Source organism: Wasmannia auropunctata, unplaced genomic scaffold, assembly GCF_000956235.1.
Source record: "Wasmannia auropunctata unplaced genomic scaffold, wasmannia.A_1.0 LD334866.1, whole genome shotgun sequence".
Classification (NCBI taxonomy): domain Eukaryota; kingdom Metazoa; phylum Arthropoda; class Insecta; order Hymenoptera; family Formicidae; genus Wasmannia; species Wasmannia auropunctata.
This window is the reverse complement of record NW_012028024.1, coordinates 26,031-50,957: the sequence shown is the minus strand read 5'-3', so window position 1 is coordinate 50,957 and position 24,927 is coordinate 26,031. Positions and strand designations below refer to the sequence as shown.

At 31.8% G+C, this 24,927-nt stretch overlaps 2 protein-coding genes across 6 annotated transcripts in view; one reads left to right on the top strand and one right to left on the bottom strand.

The window, feature by feature from the left end:
- LOC105457961 (venom protease-like) overlaps nt 1-8,297 on the top strand; it is a 15,812-nt gene extending 7,515 nt beyond the window's left edge. For both annotated transcript variants that reach the window (XM_011702943.1, XM_011702944.1), the window contains exons 3-7: nt 1,032-1,295; nt 1,777-2,079; nt 4,418-4,519; nt 4,632-4,780; nt 7,084-8,297. In XM_011702943.1, the coding sequence (XP_011701245.1) occupies nt 1,032-1,295; nt 1,777-2,079; nt 4,418-4,519; nt 4,632-4,780; nt 7,084-7,248 (983 nt within the window). In that variant the 3' untranslated portion in view covers nt 7,249-8,297. The remainder of the gene's footprint in view (nt 1-1,031; nt 1,296-1,776; nt 2,080-4,417; nt 4,520-4,631; nt 4,781-7,083) is intronic.
- A 3,110-nt stretch (nt 8,298-11,407) lies between these two features.
- The window catches only part of LOC105457960 (nuclear receptor subfamily 2 group E member 1), a 29,079-nt gene continuing 15,559 nt past the window's right edge, over nt 11,408-24,927 (bottom strand). The window contains exons 4-9 of one of the 4 annotated variants that reach the window (XM_011702939.1): nt 18,582-18,759; nt 16,929-17,133; nt 14,485-14,652; nt 14,159-14,401; nt 13,647-13,728; nt 11,408-13,288 (exon numbers count right to left, since the gene is read on the bottom strand). In XM_011702939.1, the coding sequence (XP_011701241.1) occupies nt 13,035-13,288; nt 13,647-13,728; nt 14,159-14,401; nt 14,485-14,652; nt 16,929-17,133; nt 18,582-18,759 (1,130 nt within the window). In that variant the 3' untranslated portion in view covers nt 11,408-13,034. The remainder of the gene's footprint in view (nt 13,289-13,646; nt 13,729-14,158; nt 14,402-14,484; nt 14,653-16,928; nt 17,134-18,581; nt 18,760-24,927) is intronic. The other 3 variants (XM_011702941.1, XM_011702940.1, XM_011702942.1) reach the window with 3 other exon arrangements.

Genomic DNA, 24,927 nt, shown 5'->3' with positions numbered 1-24,927 from the left:
GAGATTGAGATTAAATTGGGATTTGACCAATCAAAGCAGAATTTACTAAACTTGATATTATTTATTTTTCTTCTGATTGGTCAAATTTCAATCCAATCTCAACCTTAATCGCTAGTGTGATTACGGCTTTAAAGACTAGCCATTTCTGATTGTGAGTATTGTGACTCTCCTATCTCAACAAACTCCTTTTATCTCAAATAATTTCCAAGGTCGATCCCACTCCCCGCGTCCTTCATACCCCAGGACGTAACAGTACAATCCATATAATTCTAATATCATTGATTTATAAGATTTATAAGATATATGATTTTACCAAAAACGTGCGTATTGACAGAAGGCACGTGTTTGCAAGCTTAATAGTACAGGAATTAATGAGAATGCAGACGATAGAATTACCAAACCTATTCCTTAGGTTATTGCAATATCCAAATCAAATTGATTTTCTGCAAAAAATTGATCAAATTTCATTAATTTTTAATTAAATTAAGATTATCAAATTATCAATTAAATTATGATTATCAAAATATGAATTAAATATCAATTAAATATCATATATCAATATGAATTAAATATCAATTAAATTATGATTATCAAAATACGATAATAACTATCTTACATCTTAAGATATAAAATTCTATTCCAAGCAGTGTTTCACCTAATATACTCTTGAGATGTGATTTGATAATGACCTATAATAAAGACCTAAGAGTACCAAAGAAATCAAACTGTTCATCTTATTTGATGGTAAAAGCTATTGATTTACAATGAGTATGATTAGTGTCGACACTCCTAAAAATGTTTACATTATAAACAGTGATCGGCTTATATCAACGATATGAGAAGTTTTTGCAAGACATATAAACTCACGATTGTGATCTTTTTGTTATAAGCAAAAAGGTTCTTGAAACTTAAACCATGTACATACTGTATATAGGAAAAAAGAACAGAAATTATTTTAACATATCTCACAGAAATTTACTAGGCGTGTTATTATTATAGTTCGTGTATTCTTTAAATTCGAATTTTGACAGATACATGCCGAAATCCGCAGGGATATGTCGGTACATGCATCAATATCAAATCATGTACGTCGTTATTCAATCTTCTGAAATTGAACAAGGAAAATCCGCAAGTACTCGAATTTCTCCGTGCTTCCATTTGCGGTTACGAAGGTAATGATCCTAAGGTTTGCTGTCCCTCCAGCAAATCTGAATACGGTCCTTTGTATCCACCTGAATGCGGATTCAGTAATGTGATACCACAGAGAATCGTTGGTGGCACGCCAGCCCCGTTAGGTATGAATGATTTTTGCATTAAAGAGCATTCAGAGCATTTTAACACATTTCCCATTAATTTAAATTGCTAATTAAATAATCATATCAGAATTTTGATGTCTTTTATGAAAAAAAATTTATCTCAATTTATTGCAGAAAATTTAAAGTCCGTTCTTTCTTGTTTTTAAAAGATTTTACAGGAATATTGTTCGACCAATTTTATTTTTTTCCTGTATTTTTTGCATTACAAACAATTGAGAGTAAAAGTCTTTTTCAATAAATTAATCTCGGGAAATGTAATTAACTTGCTCTACACTTCGTTTCAAATAGATTTTGATAGAACAATTAAAATATTTATACAGAATAATAAAAAATATTGGCACTCATTTACTTATGGAAACAATTATAAAGATGGCCGAGATCAGCATTGATTGTTCTAGCACTTTATTATCATTGCAGTTAATCGATTCATCGGTTAATCGATAGTCGATTCATTTCGCAGGTGCTTGGCCTTGGATGACCGCTCTCGGATATACAAACTCGGAAAATCCAAACGTTCCGAGCTGGCTTTGCGGCGGCGTCTTGATTACTCGTCGACATGTGCTTACCGCCGGGCATTGCGTTTACGAACGAGAAGATTTGTACAAAGTGCGCATTGGAGACTTGGATCTCAACGATGACTACGATGGGGCGACCCCGTTTGAGGACTTCATCGAAAGGAAAACAGTGCACCCCGAATTTGATCGCTGGACCCTCACGAACGATGTGGCGGTTCTGAAAACGTTCCAGGAAGTACCCTTTACACGTAAGCTTCTTTTTATTCTACTCTATTTCGTTTTACATAATTCTCCTTTGAGAAATAAAAGGCAAGATTTCCATCACGTATGCATAAATAGGGAAAACGCGATATAAAATTCTTTATATGAAGAATTTGATTGGTATAAGATAGAAAATAAAAAGTGAAACTTTACTCAGATTGCTTAAGAATCAATTAACTTTCAATCTTTTGTCCTGTAATACACTGTTCATTCAAATGCAAATCTTATTCCATCCGAATCTTAACTGATGGATGTATGTATATTATCGTTTTACATCGGAGAGTTATAGAAATGTAACAATGTTAAACGAAAGTTCCCTATGATGAGATATTTAACTAGTTTAGTTTGTGTAATTGGCGATAGTCTTGCTCTCTCTCTCTCTCTCTCTCTCTTTCTCTCTGGGTAGAACCTAAAAATGTGATAAGTCATTTTAAAGAAAATTTAATAAACTTTAAGATACATACTAAAATAGAAAATCTAATTTAAATATTATTTTTTTCTAAAAATTAGAAGATTGTAAAAAGAGAGCTTTATACAAAATCGAAAAAGTGTGCTCTTAATATGAGTTATAGGTACTCTGAGAATTCGCTAATAAAATGCAAAAATCAGTATTACAATTAGAAAATTATATTTAATAAAATATAAATGTTTTAAAATAGAAATGAAAAAATTATTTGCAATAATCACAAATTCACTTATAGTTGTATACTACAAATATATATATATATATATATATATATATATATATATAAATTCTATTTCTTTCTTTTCTCAGAGCATTCATAAATATGTAATTTTATTTCTTATTACGAATTTCAATCTTTCCCCCTCTAACTTTAGCACTCGAATAAAGTGTTTTCCATTTCTCTAGCGACATAAATTGACATACAGTCAGTGGCACAAGAGCGTATTATTCATATAATTCTGTTAATAGATGTCGTATGAGTAAAATTGTTATATGTTAATATTAGCAATACATTAGGCTAAAATGCTTTGAAAGTTAGATTTCAGTTTGGTTTAGTTGTTGTGTTATAACTGAATAAAACCCAATAAATACAGGATATATAAAATGGCATTTTTACAAAACACTGATTTTCACAATCTCTTTATGTTAACACGATTGAAAATGTATAGATTGCTATAAAAATCCAGATGAAGAAAAAACATATCTTCATTTTGAAGGAATTAGTATCAATTACATTTGATTTGGAAGTCATGATTTAGAGTTTCCGAGATTTTTACAAAAAAACCTTGTATAATAAAAAGTATGCCTATATTATTCCAAGCCTTAATCGACAACGGAGGGAACTAGATGACGTATTAAATAAATGCATCAAAGCGTATATAATATACTTCAAAATGATATAATTATTTTTCAAAAATCTTTTCTTTCTCAAGAGAAACAGATAACGCTTTTGTGCCACTGACTGTAAGCATCATTTTGTCTTTTTTCAACGTTCAATGACAACAAAGATAGAATGACGCTTATGCCAACTTTCGTCGCTAAATAGAAAGCACCGTAAATTATCAAGCGACACGGCGCTCGCGATGTCAAGTCTCATATTAGAAGAATCCTGAGTACCTCATATTACAAGTCCCACGTCTTGCGGATTCACGATCTAATCAAATCCAATCTCTACAATTAAGCAATTTAACATATCCTGTATTTTCTTGTTAATGCGATTTTAGTCTAGTACTTATACATGCAGAATTTATGATCTGCACAAACATTTATTTATTAAATAATAAACAAGATTTAAAGACTCAATAGAACTTAACAACTTCCAATTTAATCAATGTTTTTTCACGATGAATATACGCACAATCTAATAACGATTTTTCCATTAAATATACTTCACTCAAAGCACAATAAGTTTATGGTAAAACCAGCAGATGGTATGTTTATTACTTTAACAGAAACAGCTCATATTAGGAGCTTATCTCTATAATAGGGGACTCTCCTCTATTTTTTTCTTTTACTCTTAAATGAGAATGATATGATTACGTTTAGATAGACAAGCTCGTAAAGCTTATTGTTATTCATATTTTTACTCTATAAATATATGTATTATTCATTTCGCGAGTGCGGGAGTGCGCGAGAGTGTCGAGTATGCGCCGCGAGTGTAATACTTTCGGAACGCGCCGCGGGCGTAACAGTATAATAAAGTAATACATTTTAAAATAGATATTAAATTTATAAAGTCAATAAAATTTTCAAAATTACATGTATTGATATTGCAATCTTCAAAATTAAATATTGCTGTAGAACATAATTCTTTTTTCTTGTCACAATATAATGGATTGATATACCTTGTTAACTTTCAGTATCTGTTCATCCTATTTGTCTTCCAATGGACGATTTTATCAGAAATACAAATTTAGAGAATACGTATCCTTTCGTTGTTGGATGGGGATCTGTTTATTTCCGTAAGTAATATGCGGTATAACTTAAATCTCGCTTAATTATAATCTGATAATAAATACACAATAATCCCTTATAGTCAAAACATTTAAAAAATTTACTATTTTTCTTTTTTAGAAGGACCAAAAAGCAGTAAACTTTTGCAAACACAAGTTCCTGTAGTTCCACAAGAAAAATGTCGTACTACCTATCAAAATACGCAGGCGGTGATTGACAACCGTGTTGTATGCGCTGGATATGCTCAAGGTGGAAAAGATGCTTGTCAGGTGAAAGAAAGAAAATAGTAAAATTATGATAAAAAATTAATAACAGGTTTATTTTTCCTCTCTCTCTCTCTCTCTCTCTCTCTCTCTCTCTCTCTCTCTCTCTCTTCTATCCCCTTTCTTTCTTCTGAAAAACGAACAAAAAATTAAGAATTCTTGATTTATACATATATTATAAATATGTATTTTAATTTTATTTAAACTTTTTATTTAAACAATTTTTTAGTAAAATTTTGCCTTTCTAATTATCATTATACTTACATATTATTTTTGTTATAAAATTACTTCACTAAAGGAGGGATTGCAATTTGAGTCATTTTTGGCCGCCCTTTGAATTCAAAAGAAACTAGGCGGAAAATGTACGTCCATGTGTCTCATAATTCTTTAAAAGGATCTTGAACCTCGTCATTTATGAATTATTACATTTTTGAATTTGAGCGATTTACAGAGAATTTAACATATTTCGATAATTAAGGTTTTTTTTTACAATGTTTGGAATTGCCACTTCACCAAATTTTCGCAAAAACTTGCCTAGAATATAATCTAAATTCAAGAGATGAAAGCGATTCAAGCGTGCGCACCGTACTGTCATCCAGCGCGTTGTATCTACGAATGCGCTATTTTCACACGCATCTATAATGGTTCAAGACCATTTAAAGAGCTTGCAGATTTGAACTAACGATCGCATGATTCAAAAGAGATAAGTAAATAAGAAAAAGAACAATGAGTTCAATAAATTGACTTATTAAAAAAGAAAGGGAAGAAAATTATGCAAAATAAATAAATCTCTAAGATTTTGTTTTGACCATGAATGAAGAGGAAAAGAACCGAAAAAATGTTTGATCCTTTGGCCAAAATAATATAAATTGTCGACATTTGCATTACCCGCCACGTGCACCACGTGGAGGTTACTCAATCGGTTTTGCGCGCGCGCGCGCGCGTGTGTGTATGTGTGTGTGTGTGTCTTGCGTGTGCGTGCGCGCGCACATTAAACACCGCAAATAATATAAGATGAATTACGGGGACCCCATAATTCGTCGCTCCTACAGTGATTTTTGTGACTCCAAACCCCTTTCATTATTATTTTGCAGTTACCATATTTTTTTTTACTTTATCCGATTCACACTAATCTGTATCAGGTGAATCTCTGCTATCATTATCCGTAGAAGCATTTTTGGACATGCAAAGTGAGAAATAAGTTTCCATTTTTATCCAAAAATCGGTAACATCCAAAACATTATAAAATTAATGCGATATGTACACAACCAACCATTCTCGCACTGTTTTGACACTGACAATACCAATCAGTTATTATATTTCGGGATATCTCATATTATCGAATTCACAGATTGTATTCTTTTCTCTTGCAAATACATATACGTACACAAGATGTGCGATCGAATAATCTCCTTATGGTGCACGTGGAGGTGGTTGGGTAAATGTCGACAATTTATATTATCTTGGCGAGAGGATCAAACATTTTTTTTTCGATTCTATTCCTCTTCATTCACGGTCAGAACAAAATCTTAGAGATCTATTCATTTTGCACCATTTTCCCCCCTTTCTTTTTTAATAAATCAATCTATTGAACTTATTGTTATTTTTCTTATTTACTTATCTATTTTGAATCATGCGATCATTATTTCGAATCTGCAAGGTCTTGAACCACTATATAGATGCGTGTGAAGATAGCGCATTCGTGGATTCAACGCGAACGTTGGATGACAGTGTGTGCACGCTTACATCACTTTCATCTCTTAATTGATATATTCTAGATAATACCTTAGCTAGGCAAGTTTTTAAGACAGTTTGATAAAGTGTCAATTCTAGGAACATTGTCAAAGAAAACCTCAATTATCAGAAAGTGCCAAAACCCCTATAAACCATTTAAATTCAAAATGTGTATTAATAAACAATGAGGTTACGGATTCTTTTAGGGAATTATGAAACATATATATTTTCCGCCAAATTTTATTTGAATTCAAGGGGGGGGGGAGCAAAAATGGTTTAAATCGCAACCCTTCCTTTGTAATAGTTCTATTAGTTTCCGAATCTTAATTGTGCGTGCTTTCATTATTTATTTATTTAATGGTGTTAATAATATACAAATAACAAAAATAAATTCGTTAATTAATATGATGCAACAATGCAATGATTTCCAAAACTGAAATTTAAGAAGACAGAAAAAATTTTTAATAATTTGTGTGTGTGTGTGTGTGTGTGTGTGTGTATTTGTGCAGTGTGTTAAATTCTAGATGAATATGTTTTATTAATACATTTCTCTTACGATACAAAATAATTTTCAGGGTGACAGTGGTGGACCACTGATGTTGCCTGATCCTCGAAATAAACAATATTATTACGTTGTTGGGATAGTTTCATACGGCCAGAAGTGCGCTCAACCTGATATTCCAGGCGTATATACGAAGGTTCCAGCTTTCCTAGATTTCATCATAAGTCAATTGGTATAGATTTTCTCGTTAAAACATTGAAACTTTTTATTTGTTTGTTGATTTTTTTTAAATTCTAAAAACACAGCGTACATTTATTGTGGTATAAACAATTCCTTTCTTTTTTCCTTTTTGTATTATAAACAGAATAAACTAACTTTGTCAATAATCAATCATAATTCGCGTGAAGAATAACTTCAGTTTTAGAAAGACGCTAAGTTGACCGAGTAAAACTTTCTTATAAATAAGATACATTATAATAAACAAGATATAATAAACATTCTTATAAACAAGATAAATAAGATACAGATTTTGTTTTCTTTTAAATCATTAATCGTTGTGCCATTTAATCTATACGAGAAAAGACATACCTATAAAATATAAACAGACTCAATATAAAATCAATCAATTAATCTAATTGGCTGAAAATGAAATTAATTGGTTGGAAAATGGAAGTATATCATAATGTATTCCCCTACTTATATAGGAGTATATAAATTACTATAATATATGAATTGATTGATTTATGATTTGTATCCTTCTTTTGTTTAGCGTTTATTATAATGGATTATTACTCAGAAACTCTTCTAATTGTAGAGAATAAAGTAAAAAAATTTTTAATGCGTAAAATAAAAAAAATAAAAAATGCATCAATATTAGATCAAAATTATGTGAAGTAATAATAAATACTGATGCAGATGGAATAAGATAAGTTTTGTGTATTTTTGGCAAATATAATCAACTTTGCTAGACATGAACATATGTTGTCAGCGTGTGTGATAAAATCATATATGATGAATTGATTACAAACGTGCATATGCGCATTGTACACAAATTGCGGAAGTGAGAAGCGATAATTATTGTCTGCACCGTGATGTTTTCGGTAGCACTATAGTAGTATTACATATATGGTGACAATACGCTTTTAACATGTGACGTCTACGTTTGTAAAAACGTTATGCTCACTTGAGAACTATAGAAAGATAATCAGCTTTGAATTCTATTTATGTAAATTAACGGACAAATTAGTTGTTTCTGAATTTTGTCAATAGATGGCTATAATGACCAAATGTTTCTCGTCATTAAAATACCTTCACCTATACTATATCTAGGGCTGCGGTGGTACATCAATTTTAAGATCATACTTCACAGGATCAGTTCTGTAGGAGTTGATCTCATTCTCCCTCCCTAACATGGGAGTTGATGTAACCACGATGAGGAGTAATAATCCTCTTCTCTGAGCGTGAGAACGACACGAGCTCTTGAATTTTTCGAGAGCTCTGTCATCAATGATCGTTCACTCTCTGTACTTAGTGCAGAGAGGATGGGGAAGTAGGACTTTCTGAGTGGTTTACAAAAATTATATAAAATAAAATTATAAAGCCCAAAAGAATAATTACAATATAAGAACTATAATTATTTATTAATCATAAAACATTATAGTGTATGCTTTTGCGTAGGTGAAATGAAATATAACTACAATAAATCATATCATCAACAGTCGGTCATGTCAACGTTCTTTAATTACACATACCTGCAAAAGCGGGTAAATTTTCATGACCATCAAATGGCTTGGATGTTCTAAAAATACGCCCGGAGATGAATATCGATATTATCGACTATTAATATAAATTTATGATTATAACAGAAAATATTTGAATATTACATTATTTGATTAAATTCATGATTTTTAATTATCAAAATACTTTTAAATAAATATTCGTATTTATAATGCTGTAATATCATATATCGTTGCAAATTTACAATTTTTTTGTCTACAGTTACCATCATCTTTATATCAAATACGGATGGTAACTATGAATAAAATAAGAATGCAATTTTAAAATAAAATTTAAACATTAGCAAAAATTGTAAATATATATTTAAAATAAATGTCTAAAAAAACATTGAGATAATAATAAATCCTAAAATTAATATTGTATTATACGTATTGGATAATGTTAAAATTAATTTTAATAGCTAATAGTTACTCGAACTTTCGTAAGAATGATCGATCTTTAATAATATCTCGTCGGTGTCGCAGTTCAAATTTTACGGTTTGCACACGAAAAAACTATAGTTGAAGTTTTATGAATATACTTGGAGATAAGCAAATAAATTTGTGTTGCAAAATAAGATATATATGTCAAATATAATACATCTCCGTTTCAAAAATTATACAGTCGAATCTCGATAACTCGAATCTCAAGGGGAAAAAAAGGAGTTTTCGAGTTACAGAGTTTTCGACTTATTGAAATTCTAGTAAAAGAAAGTTAAAATATGAAAATTCGACTTACGAAGGCTTTGTATGAGAGATTATAATTTTTCGATTATAATGGCTTTCAAAGGAAAAGAATTAAATATTTGACAGTGAATATTTATTGCATACATATAATAAATGTAATCATAAAAATACCAAAAATATCACAAATACCAGGCTGTTATACTCATGGTTATACATAGCTACAATTTCGAATTATAGAGGTAGTGACAATAGAAGTTCGATTTATAAAATAAACTTCGACTTGTATAGGTCTGGCTACTTTAAATTCGAGTTGCAGAGATAAATTACATCTAAATATCTGACAAATAATTCAAGTTAAGGTAGGTTTCATTTCGATCTATAGAGATTTTTCACGTAAAACGAAAGAGAATGAATAAAATTTTCGTCTTATGAGGTTTTTGAGTTGTAGAGGTTTGAGTTATCGAGGTTTGACTGTAGTTATACCAATTATAGACGTTCTTTTCGATTTTCTCAAATTAATCCTATTTTAAAAGTTGTAAAATTCTCATTATAAGTGAGTATTACTTCAGCCAATGTTTAATTAATTTAATCGATGATTATTATAAATCAACTGTCTAAATAATTGTACAAACTAATAAAATTTTTAACTATAATATCATTCTGTAATTTAATTTGTTTTATGTATTAAATAAAAAAAAATTAATACTTTATACTTAATGTTAATAAAATAAGCATTATTTAGCAAATTAATTACCGATAAGTTAATCAAAGTTTGTGAAATTGCCCTGTGTCATCGTTGTCATAAGCAAGTAATGCCCTCTATGAAAAATGCAGAATGTATCTCTGGTAAATGTAGTGCGCACGTTAGATAAAACAAATATACTATGTTATCAAAATATGTATATTGCAAAATTCTTTGAATCACGACTATTGGTCAAACTAATTTTAAAAATTGAACGAATAAAACTAGATGGATAAATAAATCCAGCAATGATATAATATATGCATAATATAAACACATATAATATATTATGTAGATGTGTTGTTTTCAGAATATAATTCCTAGCAGACACAGAGTTATTTAATCTAAAGATCTACAATATAAACAGAATTTTTATTAATATATTAATATAAAATATATCAATACTAATTATTATACGAATTGTATCAAATTTGATAGAAAATAATTTTATTTAGAAATGTATTTATAAAATATATATGTATATGTAAAAAATGCTTTTATTAAATGTAAGTTGATTTCTAGCTATCATTGAAAAAATTTTCATCCTTGAGATTTGAGATAAATGATCAAGAAATTATGTTATTCTGATTTTTATCTTTCTTATGTTAGAAAAAAGAAATAAGATTGACTATTATAATCCTAATTATTGAGCTTTTTGATGTTTTGATTAAATTATTGAGATTATTTGCCTGTGAAATAGTTTAAAGATCATGTTCTGGCATGTCATATATATGTACGTACATAAAATACAGATACGTATACGTATACAGATACGTACGTATATAAAATACAGATAGATTTTTAGTACGATTATTTTTAGTAATAAATAAAAAAAGTGGTTATATATTTACATTAGAAAGTAAAAATAAAAATATCCATATAAAAAAATAAAATATTAATTTATAATATCAATTTAATAAAGTACTTAACTTTAAAATATATTATCATGAGAATTATAAATGTACATAATATAAATTATTTTCTCTGCTGTTGATAGAAGTATGTAATTATATTATACATATATAGTATATTATATATGGGGTGTGTGTGTGTATGTGTGTGTATGTGTGTGTGTGTGTGTGTGTGTGTGTGTGTGTGTTGTGTAAATGGTATTAGATTATAATATGTATAAGAAATTTATTATCGACGAAGTTTAATACATGAAAGAAATTACAAATAAATATATCGAAGAATGAAATATTACAGACGTATATTTGTATGAGACATTTATTAATTACAGAATAGAACTTATCGTGTATGCAATATTTTTTTTACGTAAGTGTATAACAAATTTAATAATTCTATTAACAAAAGAATTTGAGAATATAACAATTATATAGTACAACTTCATTCTATGATACATACATCTTTTTCATTCAATTTTTTTATGTTGTCATTCATAATAATAATTCTGTACTGCACTCGAACTGCAAATCTTATAAATAAACATTATTTTTTACCAAAGCAATGATGTAAAAAAATTAGAGCACCATTATTATACCGCACTTTTTACATTATTATACCATATCTTTTTATTGTAATAATTATATTGCGATACTTCCATTGCCTACGATATTTTTATCGTATAACTTAGCTTATTTACGCTGATGCAATACATATATGATATTTATTTTTCCACGCATCATCATTATTTAACAAATCGAATTGGTACAATAATTCTTTACTCAAGAGGGATCACAGAGAGGGACATGTTATATTACAGATTCTCGATTATTTCTCGAGCACAATTTTCGAAATGGTTTTACAATCAATTGTACTTCGCCTAGTATATGAAATACTCTAAAAATGTATAGTTAGAAAATAGTAATTATTCCAAATAAAAAAAACGGATTTATAATAATAGATTATTACTATTTTACGAAAACGCATAATTACACAAAACAAATGCTTTTATATAACAGATAAATATTGTTCATTAAGACTTCTGCAATCTATACATTGATTCAATGAAACTCGAATATGTAACACAAAGCGCATATAATTTCATAACTTTTTTCTATATTTCATAATCATCAGGATATATAAATCGAAGTAAATGCTTCACGTGCAAATTTCATTTCAAAATCTTTTTTTATTTGAGTCATGCAAAAAAAACGACTGTTCGACATATAAACAGTGACGTAAATAACTAGCGACTTACTTAGAAATGTGATAAGTAGTGGATAGTAGTACAAGGGCCTTTGTAAGTAGAATGCCCAGTGTTGTCAGAAACACACGTATTAATCATTTTTTATATTTTCTTGAATATATTTGGAAATCGTACTTTTTACGAATGTAAAACTACGTTTAAAAAAGTGGATAAATTTGAGCATGTTTATAATTAAATAGTAAATAAAAGTATTCACAAAAACAATTAAATACGAATGTACAATTTTATCTTAATTATAAATAAAGTATAATTAAAAATAGGAAACAATTTTTAATGGTTTAAGTAACAAACTCAATCAATAGAAAAACCAGATAGTTTACGGTAAGTTTTCTATAAAAATAACCAAGAAAGGAACAATTATTTTTTTTTTAACAGCAATGGTATCGAAATCTCATTTTATGATGGATTTAAACAGTAAACTTCACTTCACTTTCATCGGATAATAATACTACATGGTCGCAAGGGCGAATCAGCAGAAAAAAGAAATTTTGGGGGCCACTACAGATTTCGAAAACTTTTCTTCTATTCTATTCTGCCGTTTCTACACGTGAAAGAGTCCGAAGAGTTTTGGAAAGCTGCGAGCTCGCTGTGGTCCTGACACATTTATGTATAACGTGTATGTACGTTGCATACGATATGCAAATTGCGCTTCAATTGATATACTTCTCCATTTGGTACATGTCGACCAGCAAGCGGGAGATTGGTATTTCTCCGATGGTTTCGTGAAAGAAGAGACGTTCGACAGTCTTCGAAGAGACGCACCTCAGGTATCCGACTAGAATCATCAATCTGCCGATTCTACCGGGTTGCTGCGGATACCGTGATCTCGTATAATCCACTAGAATACGTTGCGCCTGATCCTGCAGTATCTCAATGGGCTGGATTGCGTGCAAGCCCACTGTCTCTGCGATTTATAAGGAGAGAAAACGTGTATATCATTAATAATGAGCGAGATAGAATATCGATTGATATAATTATAACACAAGGATAAATGCGATCGACCTTTCACAAATGATGCAATCATTATTTAATAATTTTGAGAAGTCATTTCGAAAAGCGATAAATAATCTGAAATTAATAAAATAATAAATAATGAGAATACGAAAATGTACTAAAATAATGACGATGATACATGCATGTATTACGTAACTAAATTCGCAAATTCGATAATTTTGCAACGACGCTAGATTTATTTAGAAATAATCCATGTACCGCATTTACACTAGTATGACAATTAGCTTGTGTCTAATGACGCTTTTTACCTGGCGTAAACAACGCCACTGCCTTCATGCAGCCGCACTCGCCGAAATCGGGGGACAGTTGCCTGAATCGACATATTATAGCCTAGAATGCAAAAGAATGCTCCATTGAAAATGAAATGAACCTTGTGAATCTGCAGAGGAAACTGAAGAAAAACGCTCGCCGAAATCGAGAAATGACACAAAATCACCTTAAATAAACAAAATCGTGCTAGCGTTTGCGCGTTCATATTTTACCTATTGCATATTATTTAATATTCGAGAGGAATAAGAGAGAAAGAGCAGGGAGAGGAATAAATAAACATTAAGTCGATGTGTTGTAATCTAGTCTTGTCTTTGGAGAAAGTAGACTTTAATGCGCGCAAATCAGACAAATCGAAACTTGAAAGCAACGAGAGAATAAAAGTGTTTCTTTCTATGCCAAGAGGGAGACTTCATTGAATATCGATGTTCATCATCGATGTTCGTATTTCATTACAACTTGCTACGGAGCGAAAAGGTATAAGCCGATAAACCTGAATAAGGACGAGCTCCTGGTTTGTCGGATTGTCGTCCGTGGGTAGTCTGCTGCGCACTTGCTCGTCCTCGAGGAGCGCGGTGATGTCCCAGGAGATGGACCATTGCGCCAAATGCAGCAGGAACAGTTGCGTCCAGGATCGTTCCAGCAGCAGCAGCTGATCGTCCTTCGATATCGTTTGGAAGGGTGGCAGACAACGCACCCATCTGACAGCCATGAACAGCAGTCGGGCCGTCGTCTCCTGCGTTAACGTTTACGTGACGCGACATGCGGTGCGAGCGTTTAAAGAGGAAAAGAAGAGAATACGAAAGTACTGGAAGGTACCTGCAGCATCTCCCAGGTCGGACTGAAGCTCTGCACGGTGCCCGTCGGACTTCGACTTGTCTCCGTCTCCAATTGCTCCATCGGATATTCCGCCGTGGGTTGCAATCGCGCGTTCCAAACCAGTTCCTTACGGCAAAGCGAGGCGGTAATTTGTACGAGAGCACGAGTCTCACAAAAAAAAACAGAATGCAAAATGACATATAATAAGTGATGAAATGTACAGTAGGTAGATAAATGATCGATGAACCTACCTCCGTAAAACAAATATTGAGGGATTACATTCTTTCGCGAAAATAAAAACTTAACATATTATTTAAAAAACTATAATTTGTTGTAAATTAAAATTATTATTATAGGTTATTTGCTATTTCTGACAAATTAGGTATCATCCGTTTGATTTTGCAAATTTTTTAAATTTCTATTAATTCCGATTAATAACCAGCTTTAATTTTGAATAATACACAATTGCATTATAAAGCCAATAATTGACATCCGCAAGATAAAAACTATTGTCATTTTCCGTTAATTATTAATAGCCACTAAGACGCTTATATTAATAATAATTATAATTTTTTAAATGAAATGGACATATAATAAATAATAAGGGAAAAAGAACCAAACAATTAATATTTTTAATTTTTAAACCTTTAAATTTCAGCTACTGTTAATAGTCGATTATTGTTGCACAATTCTTTAAGAACACAATTATAATTCAAAATTGAAATAACACTGTTTAATTAAAAAAATGACTTTCTTCGAATACTATAACGGGCTAGTCATTTCCCGAAGTTTTTTAGGCGCTGAATACGAATCCGCTTGTAGAATTGCTCTATCACGTCATAATTTTGAGAAATTTGCAGATAAAGTTGTAAAAGTGGCTACTTTCACATATTTTGTCATATTAATTCGAAATGCGACGTGTTAGAAAAGCGTTCGTGGAATCAAAAATAAGTATGTTGTTAGGACTTTCAACCCTCAAAAGGAATTTTTTGTTTCCATTAACAAGTTATTTATTGTTAAACATAGGATCTATTGCAGAAAAGCGGTAAATTAAATTATTGAGTTTACCAAATAACTTCCAATTTTGTTTATATCAACTTAAGTACTTTTTAAATTGTTGAATACAAATCCAATGTCAAAATTAAGAAATTCCAAATGGCGGATTCAATACAACAGATGTCAAAACTTAAAAAATATTTTTAAAATGTTAATATTTTAAAATGTGTGTGCGTATGTGTGTACATGCGCGCGCGTGTATTCACAAATAGGTTTTATTTTTTGTGTAAGCTTCAGATTAAAATTGTGGTTTTCGCAAAATAAGCAAAATTGGAAGCAAGGCTGTTTAGTAAATTATTTAATTCACAGTTGTTAATAGTCTCTACGTTTAACAATTAATAACTTATTAATTATAATCGACAAAAATTTCCTTTTGCGAATTGAAAATCCTAACAACATACTTAATTTTGTATACTTAATAGCACGAACACTTCTCTAGCACGTCGCATTTCATATAATATGACAAAATATGAGAATATATGCTCTTTTTGCAACTTTATTTGCAAATTTCTCAAAATTGTGACGTGATAAAGCAATTTTACGACCGCATTCGGATTCAGCGTCCAAAAAACTTCGGGAAATGACTAGTCTCGTTATAGTATTCGAAAAAAGTCTTTTTTTTTTATTGAATCCGCCATTGGGAATTTCTCAATTTTAACATTGGATTTGCATTCAGCAATTTAAAAAACACTTAAGTTGATATAAACAAAATTGGAAGCTGTTTGGTAAACTGTCAATAATTTAATTCGCAGCTTTTCTGCAATAGATCCTATAATCCTGTATAACAATAAATAACTTGTTAACCATAACGGATACAAAAAATTCCTTTTGAGGGTTGAAAGTCCTAACAACATACTTATTTTAGACTCCACGAACACTTCTCCAATACGTCGTATTTCGAATTAAGTTATAATATGACAAAATATGTAAAAGTAGCAATTTTTTACAACTTTATCTACGAATTTCTTAAAATTGTGACGTGATAGAGTAATTCTACGAATTCGGATTTAGCGCCCAAAAAACTTCGAGAAATAGCTAGTCCCGTTATAGTATTCGAAAAAAGTCATTTTTTTAATTAAACAGTGTTATTTCAATTTTGAGTTATAATTGTGTAATTCTTAAAGAATTGTGCAACAATAATCGACTATTAACAGTAGCTGAAATTTAAAGATTTAAAAATTAAAAATGTTATTGAACGACTAACATTTAACCTCGGCCGAATTATTTCTTCTTTCCCCCTTATTATTTGTTAAATAATAATTCCTACGTGTAATTTGCTCGCCATTTAGATATCGCGGAGGAAGAAACTAAGCGGAGCAACCCGCCTTTATTAAGTTTGCAGGAACGAAACAGGGAGACGGGCGGCGAAATTAAGCTGAATTACTTACCTGACATTCCTCGGCGGACATTAGTATCTGCAAAAGGGGAGGCTGCGGCGCTAGGGAGACGGTCGTGGCTGCTTGATAGAGGGTCGTGGTCGTGCGAGGGTGCGGTAGAATCAACGGTACGGGGGACGGTGATTCCTCCGGCGATTTCTGTACCAGCGCCATCGGTCGTGGATAAGGCGTGAATCTTTGGTCGCACCTTAACCTTCTACAGTAACAACCCTTAACTACTTCACGAAGAGTCTGTGTCACTTCATGAAATTTTATCATCTTCTGTAGCTATACGGAAGTATATTCCTACTACCGCATTAAAGCTTTGCGAATTAAATTCTTTGACCAAATCTAATATCAGCTTTTACGTCAATGAGAATGTCACAGAAGATGATCATTAACATACTACGATTTTTTTCAATAAATTTACAATGTATTTATAATTCTTAAGTGTTAATCAATTGTAATTCTTACACTCTTAAGCATATATTGTCAAAATTGGAGATACACGTTGAAATGAAAACCTTACGTAATTACAAGGAACATAAAAAGTACTATAAAAAATAAAATACCACGAAATTAAAATTCTCCGTTGTAAAGAGATACGTTATGCGATATAAATGTAGATGAGTAAAGATACATTTAGGGAAATTCCTGATTTCAAAGTATTTTATTTTTAATGGCACTTATGTCCCTTGTATTTATGTACGATTTTTATTTTAACATATATCTCTAATTTTAGTGATACATACTTAAGTGCATACATTAAACTAGACTTGATGCTTTGCAGTAGTCACATAACTCTCTAAGCATTTGAACATTTTACAATCGGCAATTGTTTTTTCAATTTCTATAAATTAATAAAAATTCTTTGATTCATGTCAGATTTGCCGATAAAATCCGATTGAAAACTATAAATATTTGATCTTATTTATGAGAAATAATTTGAATTGTAATTCAAATTTTATTAAAGTAAAATTCTACTTAACATATTCTATTAAAATTAAACTTGCATACAATATAAGAATAAAGAATATATATAGATTCTATTTGTTATATTTGTTAGTTAACAAAAACTATTAATGTTTGGACTATCTTAATAAAGAAAGGTAAATATTAGATTGATCATAGAATTTGCCGTTAATGTAATGATCACCCTATTATAAGGCGAATGTTAACAAATCAGAGTAATTAGAATAATTAGATCATTCCTTTCAACATCTAACACAAATAAATGTAAAAATTCCAGAATTATTGTCCCATGAGCGTATGTAAACAAGGGTAGAAGAAGAGAGGAAAGGCGTTTGCTCTCCGTTAAATTTTAACAAAAAGAAACAAATTAAAATTATAAAAATTATTTTTTTTATAAAAAGAAAGAAGCTGAAAGAAGTATTCAGGAAGTTCACTGAAGATCTCCAAAGAAAGACTGGCTTTAATATAAGTATTTTAACAAGTTTTCTGTAAAGATAAATTTTTGCCCCCCCCCCCCCCCCTCGCTCTAACTGAAATCCTGGATACGCCAATTCGCTTTTATTATTTTTTATTCTATATCAATTCAATTCTTATGATTCTATCGCTTGTCAGTATACTAATACTTTTTAATAAGACAAATATGTTAATTTAACGCGATTAAGGCACTTAATTTGATGCAAGCACATTACACACCTGTGCGGCGAGAGAACGTACGGGGGAGCTAGCGCTGGTCTTAATCGATCATTGTGCACCGGAGCCGCAGAATGAGGAGACAATTGCGTGACAATCGGTGACTGTTGCTGATGTTGCTTCTCCGACGAGATAATCGCGTGGGGCTTCGGTTTCCTCGGTCCGCGCTCATGTTGTACTGCTAAACACCAGTTAGGACGTAATTATATTACTTTTGACGTCTGACAGATTGCTTCGCGATTGTATCATGAAGCTCTCCGAAAGGATACTTATTACGATTAAAAATTGTATTTCTTATACTTATACTTTTTAGATGTACTTTACATAATTTTGTACGGAAAGGTACACCAATGTATGTACTTTCAAAGAGATTTATAAAATTCATTTACATTCTATACGGAAAAGAAAAGAAGATCGCGCACAATCAACGTTTTTAAAAACTGGTAACATGAATAAGTGTGCCCTCAACCCTTTCTGAAGCTTAATGAAAAATATCCTTATGCACTCTCGCCCTTCAGCGATCGAGAAGGTCCGTATCTAGAAAACGCCTATCAATAATATCGGCGATGGACTTAACGGTGGGAGCGAAAAAGTGGGCGCAGGTTGCGCGGAATTGAATTCGGGGTGTAACGCGCGTTGTAGGTCGTTCGAGATGTACGAGAGCTGTATATCCCGTGACCCGATGAGGGGAGGAGGGGCGAACAAGAGGTCGAGAGGGAAGAGGGGACGAATCGTGGATGAAAGAGGGTGGTGTAGATCGGATGTGGTGGCTGGCCGGGCGTCAGCTTCCACAGAGCTCGATCTTCCGAGCGTGGCTGCAAATCTAGAGAGAGAGAGAGAGAGAGAGAGAGAGAGAGAGAGAGAGAGAGGTGGGAGGGAGAGAGCGGAGGACGCTGTAGGGGAGGAAGACAGATAGAGCGAGATGGCGAAGCGAGAGCTGCAACTGGGTGGCAAGCACATCATCATTAATGAGGCTGAGCGGATAGCAGCCGCGGATTCCCACGTTCGCACTGGCGTCGCAATATCTCCCCTTTATCACGCATCGCCCCGTCGAGAGATACTTCGCCACTGGCGCAACGGGAGTTTCTTCTCGCATCGGGACGTCGCCGTTTTAACCATCAGAATTCAATTTCCTCGAGACGTGATATATTAATATTTATTAAACTTACGCTCTTAGCATGTCGGCCACCGCATGACTTATTGTTTAGTTGCAGTATATCATATTTTCGATTGAATTTATTTCTCGACACGTAGTTTCTTTATAGATCCTTTAGACAGATTCTGATACCGTATAATATTAATATTTTCTTTTAATTCTTAAATATCATATTTTTCTTTCTTTTTATTCATATATCCAGTGCCCATATTCTGGCACGGGCTATTATAATTTAAGGCGGCAAATTTTAGAAAGAATTTTTCTTTTTAGTTGACCTGAATTTTCTGTTCGTCGAATTCGAAGTTACTACGAGCTCAAATTACAATTATTTTCTGCATTTAAATGTAGAAAAAAGCATTTTGACTTGTTTTACTTATTATTCTTCAATTTTTTATTTTTGTTATTTTTTGTTATTTTTGTAAATTAGCCGAAATAAATAAAGGATTTCTTAAAACAAGATTGAGAAATTGATTTAATATAATTCCTAAAAATAATTTTACCCAGGTAACATCATATAAAAGGAAGTTCCAAATATTTCATCCCATGGAAGCAAAATAGATTAATGCGGCGCTGCATGTATTTTTTAATGCAATCATTTTTTATCTTTCTTCTTTAAAGATCAATGTATTACTGATAATAATCATATTTGAAATAATATCGCTATTATATCATGATATGATGAAATGTTAATTCGCTAGTCTAACTGTATAAACTAAATAGAAATAAGAAAATGTTCAAGAAATCGAATTGAACCCTTTAATAATAATGAGGAATAGTCAGGATAAGAGGCCAAAGACGAGCAAAATATAAATGTCAGTTAATATTTAAATATAATTATGTGATTTTACATACTCTAGCTTCAACAAACTGCGAGTCGTTATTATCAGATTCAACGCAGCATTTGATTGAAACAGAACCGTATCATCACGCTGTTAAAACAATTTAATGAGTACTGATGCTTACTTGCATCTAAGAAATCATACCCCTCTTCACCCCTTCGTTGCGACTCCAAATAAATGCTAACTTGCATCTATAGGATCTAATCTCCCCGAATCTGTAAAAAATTTATTGCGAAAAAATATCACCTCATGTTCTCAGCCAGTTTACAATACGAGCTGGTAATTTATTTAGTTAATGATGAGGAAGTTTAGCTTTTAGGTGGGATAAATAGAAAATAGATATTTTACAATACAATAAAAAATTATTAATAATATAAGAACTTGTTTTGTTGAAGTTTTTTAGCCTAAGCTAATTTCTTGTCATTTTATTAAGCCTTTATTTTTATCCTTCACTTATGTACTTTATGCGTCTTATTATAATTTCGTATATTGGAATCTTATTTTGTTCTGTAAATGATAAAAAAGATTTTACATATTTCACGATAGAAATCCAATAACAATAATAATATCATTGAAAATGCTTCCCATGATTATTTTAAAATCTTACTATTATGAAGCGTCGTCAATAAGCAAGTTAAGGTATGTAAAAAAGAAATGTTTTTTCAAATTGAAACAGCGTGGCGGTTTTATATGCGCAGACACGCGTATACGTGGCGGAAAGAAGCGATGCGAAATCCGCTTCGGGGTTGTTTGCTTTATCGACCAAATTGGCCGTGCACATCGTAACAGGTACAAATATTATTATTTTCCAGGAGTAATTGTTCTTTCAACGGTGAGCTCCCTTACCGGAAAAACGCGCCCAATGAAAAGACCTGTTTATTCTACAAACAATGATTTTCTATGTTCGATGCAGCAACGATATTATCAAAACCAGTGTATTGTTTATACATTTATAACAACTTTATTACAAACTGATTATGGATATATTCGATTCTTGATTAGTGATAAATAATCAGTTTTCTTTTTGAAAGTATTAAAAAGATTTTATTAAAAATATATATAATATAAAATTTTAATAGGATGTAAATAAATATTTTTGAGCACATATTTCAGTGATCGTTTCTGTGAAGTGTTTAGATTTAACAATAAGATATTAAAATTTGAAAAGATAAAAAGTTATGAAAAAGAATGAATCCCAAACAAATTTTGGACTCTTGGAAGAAATCGTGATTTCAAATCAAAATGCAGTAAGTATATTTTTTTTACAGTCATAGATTTTTACGACGTTCATGGATTTTAGTGAAAGAAAGAGAGAGAGAGAGAGAGAGAGAGAGAAACAGTATTAGTTTGATCGGCTTTCGTTGAATCTGTCGCGAATCAAAGACGAAAAGCGATCTGTTTTTTCGCAGCCACGTCCATTAAGCTCGCCTTTTTCGCACAAAAGCGCCTCGCTTTGCACAGCATCTCGCGATCAAGGAGGAACATTTTGTCGCGCAGCACGCATCGCTGCTCAAATACAGAGCTTTATAGCTGAGCGGCTTAAATTCGACGAAGCGGAAACGAATGTGCGTCAAGGGAAAGCTCTTGGCATAGAGAAACGAACGGGACAAATTGATCTCTTAGCCCCACGCGAAGATCAATTGAAGATCGAAGTTGCAATTATTTATTTATTCTCCTAAATTCACTGGCCATCGCCTAGATTCTGAATTCCGTCAAACTCACATTTGTAATGTGAATCTCCGTAATTTTATTCAGATAAAAAAAAACGGAAATTTTGTTTTGCATACGTGTATAGTATCTTGTAATATATTCCACATAGGGTACAGGGGGATTAATTTGAACAGCAGGGAATTTGGATAATAGTAAGTATTTACAAGTATTTCAGAAAAATAAAAGATTTTATTTATGTTTTATTAAAGATAATTTATCTTTTATTTAAATATATTTCATTATATCAGACATTAAGCATTATAAAAAAGGAATGCTTGATTGAATTAGAGCAAAGAAAGCATGGAACAAGCCGTTACAGCTGTCATTGATAGTGTACGATCTCGGTTTTAGGAGTTGCACAACTATTTCATGTTTTGTACAAAAAAGTACAATCTAAGTAAAAACAAATATAGTGAAAATAAAGTTCCTAGAACTTCTATTGGGCATCCCTGAGTTTAGTAAAGTTTTAGAAAACTTTAGAAAGAGATAAATATGTCAAAATCAGAAGTTCTCTTACTTATTTCTGTTTAATTTTATCTGAAAAGTCGTACTTAAAATATTGGGACCAACATGATCATTTTATGTTTGTTTAATTTATGTTCAATTTGATCTGGAAAATATAATAAAATGTTCAAAAAAACATTTAAATATAAGATTTGGTTTTTATTGTAATATTAATGTTCATTTTCAATGTTATTCAAATTATCCCTCAAAATTTATTTTCGTTAAAATTGTAGGGGTAACTCGGATAATGACATTGCGTCTCAAGATTTAAAGAATAATTTTTCATATATTGAGTAAATATTCTTTAAATATGTGAGTTTTCTGCTACATATTTAATTTAAAGATAAAATTATTACTTTTCGAGAAAAAAAAGTTCAAAAAGTTTGAAATTATTCAAATTAATTATCCCGCTGCTAATAAAACGAAATTTGATGTGAAAATTATATCGAAATTTATTGCATAAATTTATCAAAAGAGAGTTTCAATAAAAAAAAATTCTGCTAAATCTTTAAAGAAGTTGAAGATTGCTGTCGCAACTTCCGAATTTTTTCTCATGTCAGTGGCTTAGATGAGCGATTTTCGAAAGTACGTGCGTGTCGGACGGCGAATGGACACGACGGCGGGGATTAGAATCGCATGCGCTGGAATGGACCGCGCCCTGTTCGCTTTTCATCTCATGATTCCGCTGTGTTTCTTTCTCTCTCTCTCTCTCTCTCTCTCTCTCTCTCTCTCGATCCTTTCTCTCTTTCACCATCTCTTCTTGCTCTTATGCATATATATATATATATATATATACACACACACACACACGCGCGTCATCTTATCGTGCACCTATAAACACACAGGGCCACCGTAATACCCCGGTCGACACGTGTGGTCCACAATGCGAGTTCCCACAGCGGAGTGGAGCGGCGTAGGCGTAGGCGCCTTCTCTGCACGCTTAAACACACGCACACGCGTACATACACGCGCGGAGATACGAGCGCGTGGTGAGGTATGGCATACAGGGGTGCTTCCGTTTTAACATTGTACTACACTCGTGCGCCAGTGTATGTCCGTGTGTGCCCTCATGTGTATACGTGCATGCGTGTACGCGTAGGGATATGCACACACGGTGCTCACACGGGCCACGGATCACGGGGCTCACACTCGCTATCCTGCTAAACGGTAAACCGATCTGTGAACATTTCAGCAGTCAGCGATCTCGAAGGCTAATCCCCGAGTGAATGGGGTTGATACACATGGACGACGCACCACCATCGCCATCACCTCCACCAACGTCGTCGCCGTCGGAGAAGGATACGCAAATCGCACGCGTGTCGAACGCGTGTGATACACGTGTTAAGACTTCAGGGAGATTCTCATGCTGATTCGCGAGACATGCGTTAAGAGGGTGAGCTAAAGTGGACTAGCCAGTGGACTTTTAATCAAATACAAAATTTTATGAGTCTCGATATTTTAATTTTTATTTCTAGTTTAATTATCAAATTAAACGTATTAATTTAATTATTAGTTTGCAAATGCAAAATTTTATGAAAGTATCGATATCTTAATTTTTATTTCTAATTTAATTATCGAATTAAATTAATTATTAGTATTAATTTAATTATTAGTTTGATATCGATATAAAAAAAGAAATATCATTGAAGGCTACCAATTACCTATTTCTTTTACCATAAAAAAAGGTTCGAAAATTAGTTTAAATATAATCCTATTTCCGTCTTTTAATCTTAAATATATAATTTTCACGAATAATAAGAATGAAATTAAAATCTGTACTATAAAACTGTTTTGTATCTATAAATAATATACACTTCTCAACAAAATTAAAGCATCACTTACTGTACCCTCCAAAAATAGGCAAAATTCAAGAGAATGTAACTTCGTCAAAAATGATCGTATCGAGATGTTCAAAAAAGCATTTTACAGCTTGAAATCTCTACTTTCCAAATCGGTACTTGAGAAAACGATCCTACTGATGTTTCATGGAATTACACGGATAGAAAGGGAGACCCGATGAATCTCAAAATTTTTTTACGAACTTTTGACAATTTCCACGGCGCGAATAAAAATTCGCATGCAAATGCAGTTTACAGCTTTCGAAAAAGTGAATCTTTACCTTTAATTTGCTTTTTTTTAA